General features: G+C 43.6%; 1 protein-coding gene across 1 annotated transcript; it reads right to left on the bottom strand.

Annotated features, from left to right (window-relative positions):
* Positions 1-8120: 8120 nt before the first annotated feature.
* LOC134617500 (tripartite motif-containing protein 16-like) lies at positions 8121-10677 on the bottom strand. The gene is made up of 2 exons (XM_063462759.2): positions 8518-10677; positions 8121-8354 (listed from the first exon to the last, which is right to left on the bottom strand). Exon 1 carries the CDS (start codon positions 10675-10677, stop codon positions 9004-9006), a length of 1674 nt encoding a protein of 557 aa, XP_063318829.1. The 3' UTR covers positions 8121-8354; positions 8518-9003.
* Positions 10678-12145: the final 1468 nt, after the last annotated feature.

The raw sequence follows: 12145 nt of genomic DNA, 5'->3' as shown, positions 1-12145 counted from the left end.
ACATACATAAACACAGCCTGGTGCCAATAACAGAGCTAATGACACTGCTGTATCACTGGCTTTACTGATTAAAGACCATATCTGAAGGAAATCTTTGAACACAACAGAAAGTGACCTTTTAAACCTGTAACACTGATGCTGCATTCAAGGACCTTTATAAACATCTGAAAGGACTAAAGAACATGAATAAAATGTGACTTGTTTCTCTGTAATGAAGCTGTTTTAGTGAAGAAAGTTGAAAGGTCACAGAGCGACTGCTGAATCTTCTGCTCTAAACATGAACTCCGAACTTTGTGATGCTTCAGGAGGAAAACTGCTTCAGTTATTCTCTCAGATTAGTTTCATATTTTCTGCATCAGATTTGAGTGAGATCCTGGAATGAAGACAGAAGAAAAGACTTTGTTCAAAGTTTGATTTATAGTTAAACCTTCCAGTTTATTCACACGATAAAACATCAACACAATATATGAATTCATTCATTAAAATCACAGTTTTTCCTCATTTGTTTGATGATTTTGACAAAAACAAACACAAACACACACACATGGTCTGCCATACTCATAAAGAGAAATGTCGACATTTTTCAATACAAATATTCCAGAAACATTTAGAGGATAGAGAAGTTTACATTTTCATGTGGAGAAATATTTTAGTAAATGAAAATGATGATGAGCAGTGATAGCCTCCATAAACAGTCACAGGAAAGATCTCCTTTAAAAACTCAGAAACATCAAGAGAACAACTAGAAGATGTGGAGGTACCACCCATAATGTTTGACTGACAGCTGATCTCTGTGCAGAAATGATGGAGAGAAAATAAAATGAAACTAAAATACAGATTTAAACCCACAATATGAAAGACTTCAGTCTATTTCACTTTAATCAACTCAGCAGAGTCTCCAAATGCAGTGCAGTAAATTGTCAGTCCAGCATAGATCGGCTGAGTGAATGTGGTCTGGACTCTTTTTTTTAAACCTGTCCCGTTTGGTTCTTTTGCCATCAGAATTATTGTCTAAAGGCGAAGAAAGATGCCCAACGGATTTACTTTACCAAATGGACCATCCCAGCCTTGCCGTAATGGTCCATTTGATTCAACTTTTTATTGTTTATTTTATTTTCACTTGCTGAATACGGGACAGACTTGACTGGAGGAGAGAATGTGGAGAAAGAAAGAGGGAAAGAAAAAAACCTGAGAAGAGGGACGGGGAAAAATGGCAAAAAACAAAAACCAACAGAATAAGCAGACAAAAAATACATATATCGATCACCTGGATCACCTGTTGAGAAAGAAAAAAAAAAAGCAAGCAGAAGAAAATGAGAGTAATAAACAAGATCACAATGATATATGAGAATATGACAGTAAATACTAAATATTAAACATTATTGTGCAGCACGTGAGATCGACAGCGCACAGTGTGCTTTGAGGTAGGAGCCAAAAAGGGTGTAATTTGTGTGTGTGATCACCCGTGTGTACACCTGTGAGCATGAACGCGCTTGTTTTTAAAAGGTTCCTTCATGTAATGATCTGCTAGAGGGTGTGGGGGGCCACTGCCCCGACCTCCAGGGCATGAAGCAGGTATGGAGGAGATCAAGACTCCAGACATCCAGAGGCCCCCAGAACACAAGAGACCAAGGAAGACCAACAGAGGGGCAGCCGCGCCACTATCCCAGAAAGAGCTGAGGAGAGTCCCAGATGAGGGGTCACTCAGCCGCGGAGCAGAAGCCAGGGGGGGTTGCAGTGACGTGCCCGTGAGCTCCGCCGGCAGCCAGCTGTGCCTGAGTGGCCGAGCCCCGGGCCGTGAGGCCGAGGGCACCCCATCCCCAAAGTGGCCCGAGCGAGCCCCAGGCTCCAGGCCCCAATAAGCAGCCGCCAAGGAGTGAGCCGGTGGGTACCTGGGCGCCCACCCCCGGAGACAGAGAACCACCAACGCACCGATGTCTGAGGGCGTCCGCCACCGGCAGGGGAAGTGGTGGGGGGAGATGGGCCTCCAAACCTTGGAGGGCCTGAGATGTCCTCAGAGAGGTGGCGTCTGATACCCAACCTGACATATAGACACAGACAAACAGGCACACACAGATACAAACATCTATTCCCACCCTCATGCTCTCATATACAATTGCTCAACACTCACCCAACGTGGAGACAGACATAGAGAGACGCTGTACACACAATCACACTCCCCAAGCGTACTCTAAGCCCCGAGTCTAGGTACCCTTGCCCCTGGAGGGGGAAACTGCACCCAGACTCAGGTGGTGTAACCCTTTTCCCTGCGGTGGGGAGAAGCAGACCGCCCCGACTCCGCAGCAGCAGGGAGGCCCCATACACCAGACCCCAGTCGGACGGCCAACTCCTCCTCCTAGCCCCCCTGCTCCAGCAGGCCGCAGAGAACGGGGGTGTAGGAAGACTCCAAACCTCCCTCCACCCGCTCATATGTACTGTTGATGTATGTGTGTTCTAAGGTGCATTTAAAACCCAGGAGGGCATGGAGCCACCTGCCAGAGCAGCAGGTAAGCATATAGCCCCTCCTGCTAGCCCTCAATGTCTACATGTATTTAAAATTGAGAGGTGGGCAACGACGCCAGGGGTGAGGTGTACACCCTGATGGTAGTTTGGAATCCGTGTAGCGTGCCCACCTCCAAGATCCTATATGTATGTGTAATGAGAGTGTGAGTAATGTGAATGTCTAAGTTGTGGGATAAAATTGAGGCAGAGGCAGCCAGAAGGGGACAGAGGGGGGGGATGTCTCCTCTGCACCCTGGTGACACACCCCTACCCCAAGGCCCTGCATGTGTGGGTGATTGTGGTGGAGCGGGAAGAGGGAGGCCGCTGGAGATGGGGAGGGAAGGAAGGGAGGGGCAAGTGACCCCTCCCTGGGGCCAGCTCCCCCGCTGACCCCAGTAGGCACCCCCATGCTGTGCAACCCGCCAGGGAAAGGGGGCCCAGGCCCATCCGGACCGGGGCCCAGTGCAGCAGCGCCCCCCGGCCCCACAGAGCCCGGGACAATTCACCTGACCCCACCACAGAGAAAACTGCACCCACCCCATCATCCACTCATCTTCCAGACTACACAAGACAATAGACGCCCAGGCTGAGATCTTCCTCCACCACTCCTGTATCTCCCCCTCCTGCAGAGAGAGTTCCTGAAGAGAGGAAAGCTCCTGCAAGATGTGACAACCTCCCCCACCAGTTGAAGAGCCCCCCAGGTGGCTCGATGCACCGGCGGCACCCCGCGCCAGGGCCGGGCCCCCATACACCCACCCGCCCACAACCTCGGCAACACACCAACCAGGACCCAAGCCCCTGAGGCCCGGCCAGGGCCCCAGCCCAGAGACGGAGCGCCCCCAGAACCTTACGCCCATCCCGGACCCACCCAGGGGCAGCCAGGCTACCAGGTCAGTAACCCACGTCCGTCAGCACAGACCCTCCCCTAGCCCCGCTGCACGCAGCCACGAGGAAACCGTCACCTAAGAGCCAACAGAGCCCCTAATTGGCCATGACCGCTACCCCGGGTTGAGCCCCCCAAGGAAGATGCTCCTGGGGAACCCCCCGACGCCCTAAGCCTGTCCCTACCCCCACACCAATCACAACAGTGAAGGTGGGACCAAACTATGGCCCCCCACCCCCACTAGGTGATGGAGCTGATCAAAGGAGCCCAGAGCAATTGATCTGATGTGGTGGCAGAGGCTGTATCAAGACTAATGTAATCTAATAGATAATTTCTATATTGGTTAGAATTAAGATTATTTTTATTTTTCCAGTTCATGAGGACTGTTTTTTGGCTATGCATAGGGCAGTGAAAACCATATGGGCTATATTCTTTTCCGTAGTGACATTATCTAAGCTGCCCAACAAACACACTAAAGGAGAAGTTGGAATGTTACATTTCAGACACTTTGATAAGTCTTCACATATCTCACGCCAAAACTTCTGAACTGGTGGACAGAACCAAAGAGCGTGGATATAATTGTCCGGTGAATTGGTTTGGCAGTGTGAGCAGTTGTTGGTAGACGTAAAGCCCATCTTGAACATCCGATGACCTGTATAGTGCACTCTATGTAGTATTTTGTATTGAATTAATTGAAGACTGGGATTTCTAATTAAATGAAAGGTTTTTAAGCAAATCTGAGACCAGAAGTTTTGGTCTAAGTTAACTGATAAATCCGCTTCCCATTTTGCAATAGGAAGTGATATTGATTCATCTGTTTTAGAAAGCATTCTGTATATTTTGGATAGTAATTTGGGGGTTTTAAGAGTAAGAAATTGAACCACACTTGGTGGTGTTTGTAGTTCAACTTGACCCGGTTTAAATCTCTTTTTTACTATGGATTTAATTTGTTGATATTCTAAAAATCTTTTCTTGTTGATCCCATATTGTGTAACTAGTCTGTCAAATGAAATAAATTCTGTTCCTTCTAGTATATGTTCTAAATATTTGATTCCTTTACTACTCCAATCTGAAAAGTTTATCATATTATTGTTTTGTAATATGTCAGGGTTGTTCCAGATAGGTGTACGTTTGCATGGGATTAATGGAGACTCTGTCAACTTCAGAAACTCCCACCACGCTGTCAGAGAGGAGCTGATGTTGACGCTTTTGAAGCATTCATGTCGTTGGATGTTTGAGCTGATAAACGGTAGATCTGAAATCTCTAGATTATTGCAAAGTGCTTGTTCTACATCTAGCCAAGGTTCATCTAAGAGGGTATGTTTTTGCCATCCTGAGATAAACTGAAGCCTGTTGGCCAAGAAGTAGTGCTGAAAGTTAGGTAGTTCTAATCCTCCTTTATCCTTGGTCTTTTGTAGTGTTTTTAAGCTTATACGTGGGGGCTTATTTTTCCAAAGGAATTTGGACATATATGAATCTAGAGATCTGAACCAATCTTGCGGCGGTTTAGTTGGGATCATTGAGAATAAATAATTTATTTTTGGTAAGACCATCATTTTTATAGCGGCAACCCTTCCCATGAGTGATATGGGTAGACATTTCCACCTAGCCAGATCACCTTCTACTTTCTTTAAAAGTGGGATATGGTTTAATTTAGTTAGATCTGCAAGCTTGGGAGAAACATTAATAACTAAATATTTTATATTTCCCGATTGCAGTGGAGTAGAAGAGGAATTATGGAAGGAGCAATTAATCGGAAGGACTGTAGATTTTGACCAGTTAATTGAGTAATCTGATATTCTTGCAAAAGAGTTTATCAGTTCAATCACCCCAGAGATATTGGTTTGTGAATTTTGGAGAAAGAGTAACACATCATCCGCATAAAGGCTGATTTTATGTTCCACGTTCTTGCATTTTATGCCCTTAATTACTGAATTCTGTCTAATTGCTGCTGCTAGTGGTTCGATAAAAATTGCAAACAGTGAAGGGGAGAGTGGGCATCCCTGCCTGGTGCCCCTCAGGAGACAGAAGCTGGAGGATGTCTGGTCATTTGTTCTGACACAAGCTGTTGGGGAATTATATAATATTTTTAACCAGTTGATGAAAGAAGATCCAAAACCAAATTTGTGTAAAGTTGCAAATAGAAATTTCCAGTTAACTCTGTCAAACGCTTTTTCTGCATCTAGAGAAAATATTGTAGTTTCAAGGTTTTTACTGTATGAGTAGTCTATCAAATTAAGTAATCTACGTGTATTTGTTGATGAGTGCCTACCTTTTATGAAACCAGTTTGGTCAGGATGAATTAAGAGGGGGGTTATTTTCTCTAGTCTCTTTGAGAGAGCTTTGCAAATTATTTTAAGGTCTACATTTATAAGGGATATTGGACGATAGCTTGAGGGATATACAGGGTCTTTGCCTGGTTTTAGCAGGAGATTAATGTTTGCAGAATTCATATTTGGTGGAAGTCTGCCATTTTCTTTGATTTCCAACAACGTTCTGTAAAAAACTGGTGCTAGAATCGTCCAGAATTCTTTGTAGAATTCTGCAGGAAAGCCGTCTGGACCTGGAGCCTTATTATTGGGCATATTTATCAGGGCTTCCTGGAGTTCACCTGGCGTCAGTGGCGAATCCAGTGCCATTGCTTGAGTGTCTAATAATTTTGGGAGAGTTATGTTGTCTAAAAACTGATCAATTTCCTTTTTAGATGGGTTTATTTGTGGTGGATACAACGTTTTATAGAAATCCCTGAAAATGTTGTTTATTTGTTTCGGGTCATATACTGTGTTCCCAGATGAATCTTGAACAGCACATATAGTTGTTTTTTCTTTATTTATTTTTAGCTGGTTTGCTAGAAATTGACCGGATTTATTACTATGTTCATAATTTTGTAAGCGTAGTCTTTGTACTAAGAATTTTGTTTTTTTATCAATTATCTCATTTAATTCTAGTTTTGTTTTGCGTATTTTGTTCAATGTTTCCTGATCTTGGTGGGACGCGTAGGCTTCTTCTAGTGATTTGATGGTTTTTTCTAATTCCTGAATATTTTTGTTTTCTTTTTTCTTTTTATGTGATGAGAAAGAAATTATTTTACCTCTCATCACGGCTTTCCCTGCTTCCCATAAAACAGAAGCTGATGTTCCGGGAGTGTCATTAAAGTCTAAATATGAAGTCCACTCTTTTTTAAAATATTTAATAAAGTCTTCATCTTTAAGCAGTGATGTATTAAATCTCCAGTTTTTACTTGGCGTAGTATTATTCTTGTGCATTAGTGTTAAAGATACAGGAGCATGATCGCTGACAGCTATAGGGTGAATCTCAGTGTCTGAAATGTCACTCAGCAGTGAGCTGCTGACCAAAAAATAATCCAGACGAGAGTAGGAGTGATGAACATGTGAGAAAAAAGTATATTCCTTACTGGTGGGGTGAAGGGAGCGCCATGCATCGCAAAGACCAAAGTCGCTCATATACTGTTTGATTATATTTGTGGACTGCCAATTACGCTGAGTTCCTGCTGTATTGAGCCTATCCATTTCTTCATTTAGTCCAAGGTTGAGGTCGCCTCCAAGAACAAGTGTGCCATCTAAGTGTTCAGAGAGTGCACTGAAAAAACTGTGAAAGAATGAGGGATCATCAACATTTGGACCATATACACTTACAATACATAGCTTTTTATCAAGTATAGATAGTTTAATGATTAAGAATCTGCCCTCTGGATCTATAACTGTATCGAGTACTGTGAAATTAATATTTTTATGTATTAAAATTGCTACTCCCCTTTGTCTAGAATTATAACAAGCTGAGAACACATTAGGAAACTCAGGTGTTTTAAGTTCATTCGAACCTCTAAGAGGTCTGTGGGTCTCTTGTAAAAGGACAACATCTGCCTGTAGTTTTTTGAGTTGGTTAAATATTTTTAACCTCTTTTCTCTGGAGCCAGCTCCATTTACATTCCATGTAACGAATCTCAGTGCACCCATAGATGTCTGTGTATAACTAGGGGTGTATGCTGTGTGTGTCGCTTAGACAGGTGGAGAGAATACATCACTTGTTCATAAATAAAGAGAGGGAGAGAGAGAAAAAGTGTGTGGCGAGATGCTCCCTGAGTCTGACTATGTGTTTGCATATTTACTAAGATGAGTACGCTTGGCTTAAATGTGTGTATCCTATACAACTGTGTGCGCTGTCTGAGTGATGTAAATGTGCTGCCGTTGAGCGCATGACTGTGGGTGATCGTGCTGTGCGTATGTGTCGAAATAAAGGATGTTGTTTGTGGATGAGTGTGGAAGCAGGTGATCGAAGCAGTGAAAGAAAGAAAAAAGAAAGAAACCAAGGACAAGGGTGAGCAGCATAAAAACAAGAGGGGGAAAAGGAGAGAAGAAAAAACAAGAAGAGAGAAAAAAAAAAAAAGAAAAACCGGAAACATTCTAATCAAACCATTGACGGAGAGTGATGGTGTTAATACTGCTATGATATCACACCTAAGATGCGATTTGATACTGGTAAGTTAAACAGATGTTAATGCAAGTTAGTGTGAGTGGATGGGGAAAGGGTGTAGCGGATTCTTATCTGGTGTGAAGTTAATACAGCCACGGAGTGATGTCGGGGTCGCGGTGGAGCTGTCCGTCCACGTACAGCCGGTCCACAGCGATGACAGCGCGGGAGCCCTTCTGGATGAAGCCGCGTCGGATTGGGAAGAGGACCCTGCGTCGTTCCAGGATCTCTTTGGGGAACTGGTCGTTCACGCTGAAGTCCGTTCCTTTTAATTCCCTGCCGCGGCTTTTCACATGTTCCTTTTGTTTGAAGTGGCCGAATTTGGCCACGATAGGACGTGGTCTCCCGGCCGTAGCCCGAATGGGGCCGAGGCGATGCACCCTATCGAAGACGATGTTCTTCACCGTGTCCTCCGGCAGCTTCAGGTGGTTTTTGATGAAGCTTTTTACCGTGGCCTCCGCGTCCTCTCCAGCGGCTTCTGGAATACCAGAAAATACCAGGTTATCACGCATGCTACGAGCTTGTAGATCTATAACTGTTTCTTTTATTTTTTTATTTTCTCTATTGAGCTGGGTAACATTTTCTGTGAGACATTTCACCGACTCCCTTAGCGTGGCATTTTCAGCAGCGAGCGTTTCCACCTGCTGCTGGCTGAACTCCAGGGATTCTCGCAAGCATTTAAATTCCCGGTGAAGAATCTCCACCAAGGACAGCCTTGCGTCGAAGCTGGACAATCGCTTGTCGATTGACTCCAGTATGTCGGCAATATCTTTGCCGGCTGGCGATGTTGTGCCGGGGGAATCTGCCGGGCGAAGTCTTTTCGACGATGGCGTCTCAGATTTGGCCGGGGAAGATGCACTCTGGGCCTTCTTCATCACGAGATCCTGAAAGCACTGATCAATGTAATCTTGGAGAGCCTCTAAACTCTCCCCGTTGTTCTCCAGGGTGTTGGAGATTATTAAGACAAATATTGTTAGTTATAAGACAATTGATAAGTGTATTTGGTAATACTGAAGCTTAAAGGAATTTGTACAAATCTAAACTACCATTTGCTTAATTTTCCGCCAAAATCTCCGGCGTCTGACGTCAGTTACAACATGAGTCGCTTACCTTGTCCGTCACTTCCGTCACTTACCTCTCTTCCACTCAGCAGTGTCTCCAACTGCAGTGTAGTAAAACGTCAGTCCAGCATAGAGCGGCTGAGTGAATGTGGTCTGGACTCTGTGGAGGAGAGTCATGGTTTCAGAGACGCTGTAGAAGGACAAAATACCTGCTCTGTGATCCAGGTACACTCCTACTCTGGAGGAACGAGGACCTGAGACACGAGTTTGGATGTTGTTGTACCAAAATGTATAACTGTTGTTGTTACAATCTAATGACCAAGATTTGTCATTATGTCCAAATCCACATTCATTCCCATTCCCTGCTCTGCTGATATTCTTGTATGCGACTGCTACATAACCTCCTCTCCCTCTCCACTCCACCTCCCAGTAACAACGTCCAGTCAGACTCTTTCTACTCAGGACCTGCTGCCACGGTCCAGTGAATCTGTCTGGATGATCAGAATAAGACTGTTTTTGATTGATTAATGTTACTTTTCTGTTCCCCTCTGATAATAACAGCTGTTTGTGTGCTGTGTTTGGATCCAGTGTGATTTCACATGAATATTTTAAGAATCCAGCTCTGGTCTTTGGCTCTAGTGGATCTGACAGTAAAACATCCACTTCAGTGACTGTCAGTGAGATGTTTGTCCATTCCTCTCTCAGAATGTCCTGTAGTTTATCTCTGACCTCTGACACAGCTGCTGTCACATCCTCAAAGTAGCTCAGAGGACGGATATTGATGCTGGATGAGTCTGTAGACTCACTGAGTGCTGACAGTGAGGGGTAGTTGTGTAGAAACTGGATGTGATCCTCTGTGTGTGAGAGCTGCTTCAGCTCAGCATCTTTCCTCTTCAGCTCAGTGATCTCCTGCTCCAGCTTCTCCTCAAGCTCTTTGACTCGACTCACTTCAGTTTCCTGCTGGGATCTGATCTGCTGCTTCACATCAGAGCTTCTTTTCTGGATGAGATGGATCAGCTCAGTGAAGATCTTCTCACTGTGCTCCACTGTTTGATCAGCAGACTGATTGATGGCCTCCACCTCCTGTTGAAGCAGCTTCACATCTTTCTCTCTGTCCTGGATTCTCTGCTGGATGTTTTGTCGACTCACCTCCAGCTCTCTCTGCCTCTCAGTCCTTTCTGCTGCAGCTGAGACTGTGTCGTGGCCTTTATGTTCATCCACAGAGCAGAGATAACAGATACTCTGCTGATCAGTACGGCAGAACACCTTCATCACCTCATCATGACGAGAGCAGATGTTCTCCTGGAGCTTCTTGGAGGGCTCCACCAGCTTGTGTTTGTCAAATGCAGGACATTCATAATGAAGCTTAACATGTTTCTCACAGTAAGAGACCAAACACACCAGACAGGACTTGAAGGCTTTCATTTTTCTTCCAGTGCAGACATCACAGGCCACATCTTCAGGTCCAGCATAGCAGTGATCAGCAGGAGCAGCTTGGAGTCCAGTCTTCTTCAGCTCCTCCAGTAAATCTGCTAACATGGTGTTTTTCACCAGGACAGGCCTCGGTGTGAAAGTCTGTCTGCACTGAGGGCAGCTGTAGATTTTCTTCTTTTCCTCTTCATCCCAGAAGCTTTTAATACAGTTCATGCAGTAGCTGTGTCCACAGGGAATAGTCACCGGATCCTTCAGTAGATCCAAACAGACTGAACAGCAGAATTTTGTTTGATCCATTTGATTCATGTGCTGTGCCGTTTCACCGTCTCTCAGTGACTGTCAGACAGTTTGACTTTCTCTGAACAGAAACAACCTCTGTGCTCTGAAGGGAAACAGATCTCTGCTCTTGTTCACCTCCTACAGGAAATGAGGCTCACCAGCAACTGCATTTACACCATGTTGTTTAGACCCATCCTGATACAGACACATCTGTGAAGGGAGGCGCTAAAGAAATATCCTGGCAGTGACAAGAGCGAGGGTGTGGTCTGTTTATTACAAAGTATTAGAGCCTCCTTAAGATAAAACTACTTATTTTGAGGTTAAAGTTCACATTATTTTCCAGGAAATAGTTGAAATATATGGAGATTACAGTTGTTGTTTCAAGATAAACTACCACGGCTGCTGTACCGCCAACAAAATGCTTTGTATAGATGAGTTAATGAAAGCGTACTTCTCGATCTATTTTAGTTATAAGAAAATCATTTTTGTTTCGCCAGATGAACGTGTAGAGTTTAAAATAGCTTCTTTCAAAATATAATATTGAAAATAATCAGAGAAAAACAGTCACCTTCAAGAATTTTTTCGTTATGTTTGTATTTGTTAACCTGTCATTTAAACATTCCTGTTGAATTATGGCAGTTTGAGGTAATGCTATTACACATGCGAACACTAGAGGGCACACAGCGCACTGGTGGTATCGAGCAGTGTTTTGGGGCACAGAGGAAGAATAAACCTTCCTGTTGTGAAGCTAACTCTAGCTTAACGTTCATGTCTTTTCTATTCTTTACCACAGGTTAATAAATATGCATTAAAATAAATGTTCACTGCACCCCTTATGAATAGAAAAATGTTGTTTATTTGGAAAATTGTGAGTTAAAGCTGCAGGTGATGCTAATGCTAGCTTAGTGGCTAATGTGGAATAGGCTTTGTGTGCGTGTGTTTGTGTGTGTGTGTGTGTGTGTGTGTGTGTGTGTGTTTGGCAGTTAACCTAAACCACATGAGAGACTGTGTTTGTTTTATACCAAAACCATTATTTTTGTAAGAAGTGAAACCATTAAAAAAGAAGTTACATTGTCAGTACATTAGAAACACGTCACATAAATAATTTAGTGCTGTAACAAGTATCAAAATTATTAAAAACAGATTCATTTAATATGCTTTATAAATGTATTTAAAAAGGAAGTACAGGGAGCACAAGTGTGTTTTGTCTGTCTTTATAAAGAATGCTATATTTTTATATATGATAAAGTTTAATGTTAGATATTGTAGTTGTAATATTTTGAATGGACTCAAGCAGCATGTTTTGTCAGAGTTGTGCTGAGAGATTTATATAGACTCTAGCAAAGGAAACTGTGGCCATGTATTGTAAATGGGACTGAAGCAGAAGGTCATTCCTTTGCATTGAATGTAATGATTCCTGAAGCTGTTCAAAGACACTATTGTGAAGAACAAACCTTCCTGTGAAGATAACAGCAGCTCAATCTGTGTGCCTTCT

This window comes from Pelmatolapia mariae, linkage group LG18, assembly GCF_036321145.2.
Source record: "Pelmatolapia mariae isolate MD_Pm_ZW linkage group LG18, Pm_UMD_F_2, whole genome shotgun sequence".
NCBI classification, from domain to species: Eukaryota; Metazoa; Chordata; class Actinopteri; order Cichliformes; family Cichlidae; genus Pelmatolapia; species Pelmatolapia mariae.
This window is presented reverse-complemented; position numbering and strand designations above follow the sequence as displayed.

What these genes read in the sequence shown, in the direction of transcription:
- LOC134617500 (XM_063462759.2), bottom strand. Translation starts at nt 10,677, where the DNA reads ATGAATCAAATGGATCAAACAAAATTCTGCTGTTCAGTCTGTTTGGAT.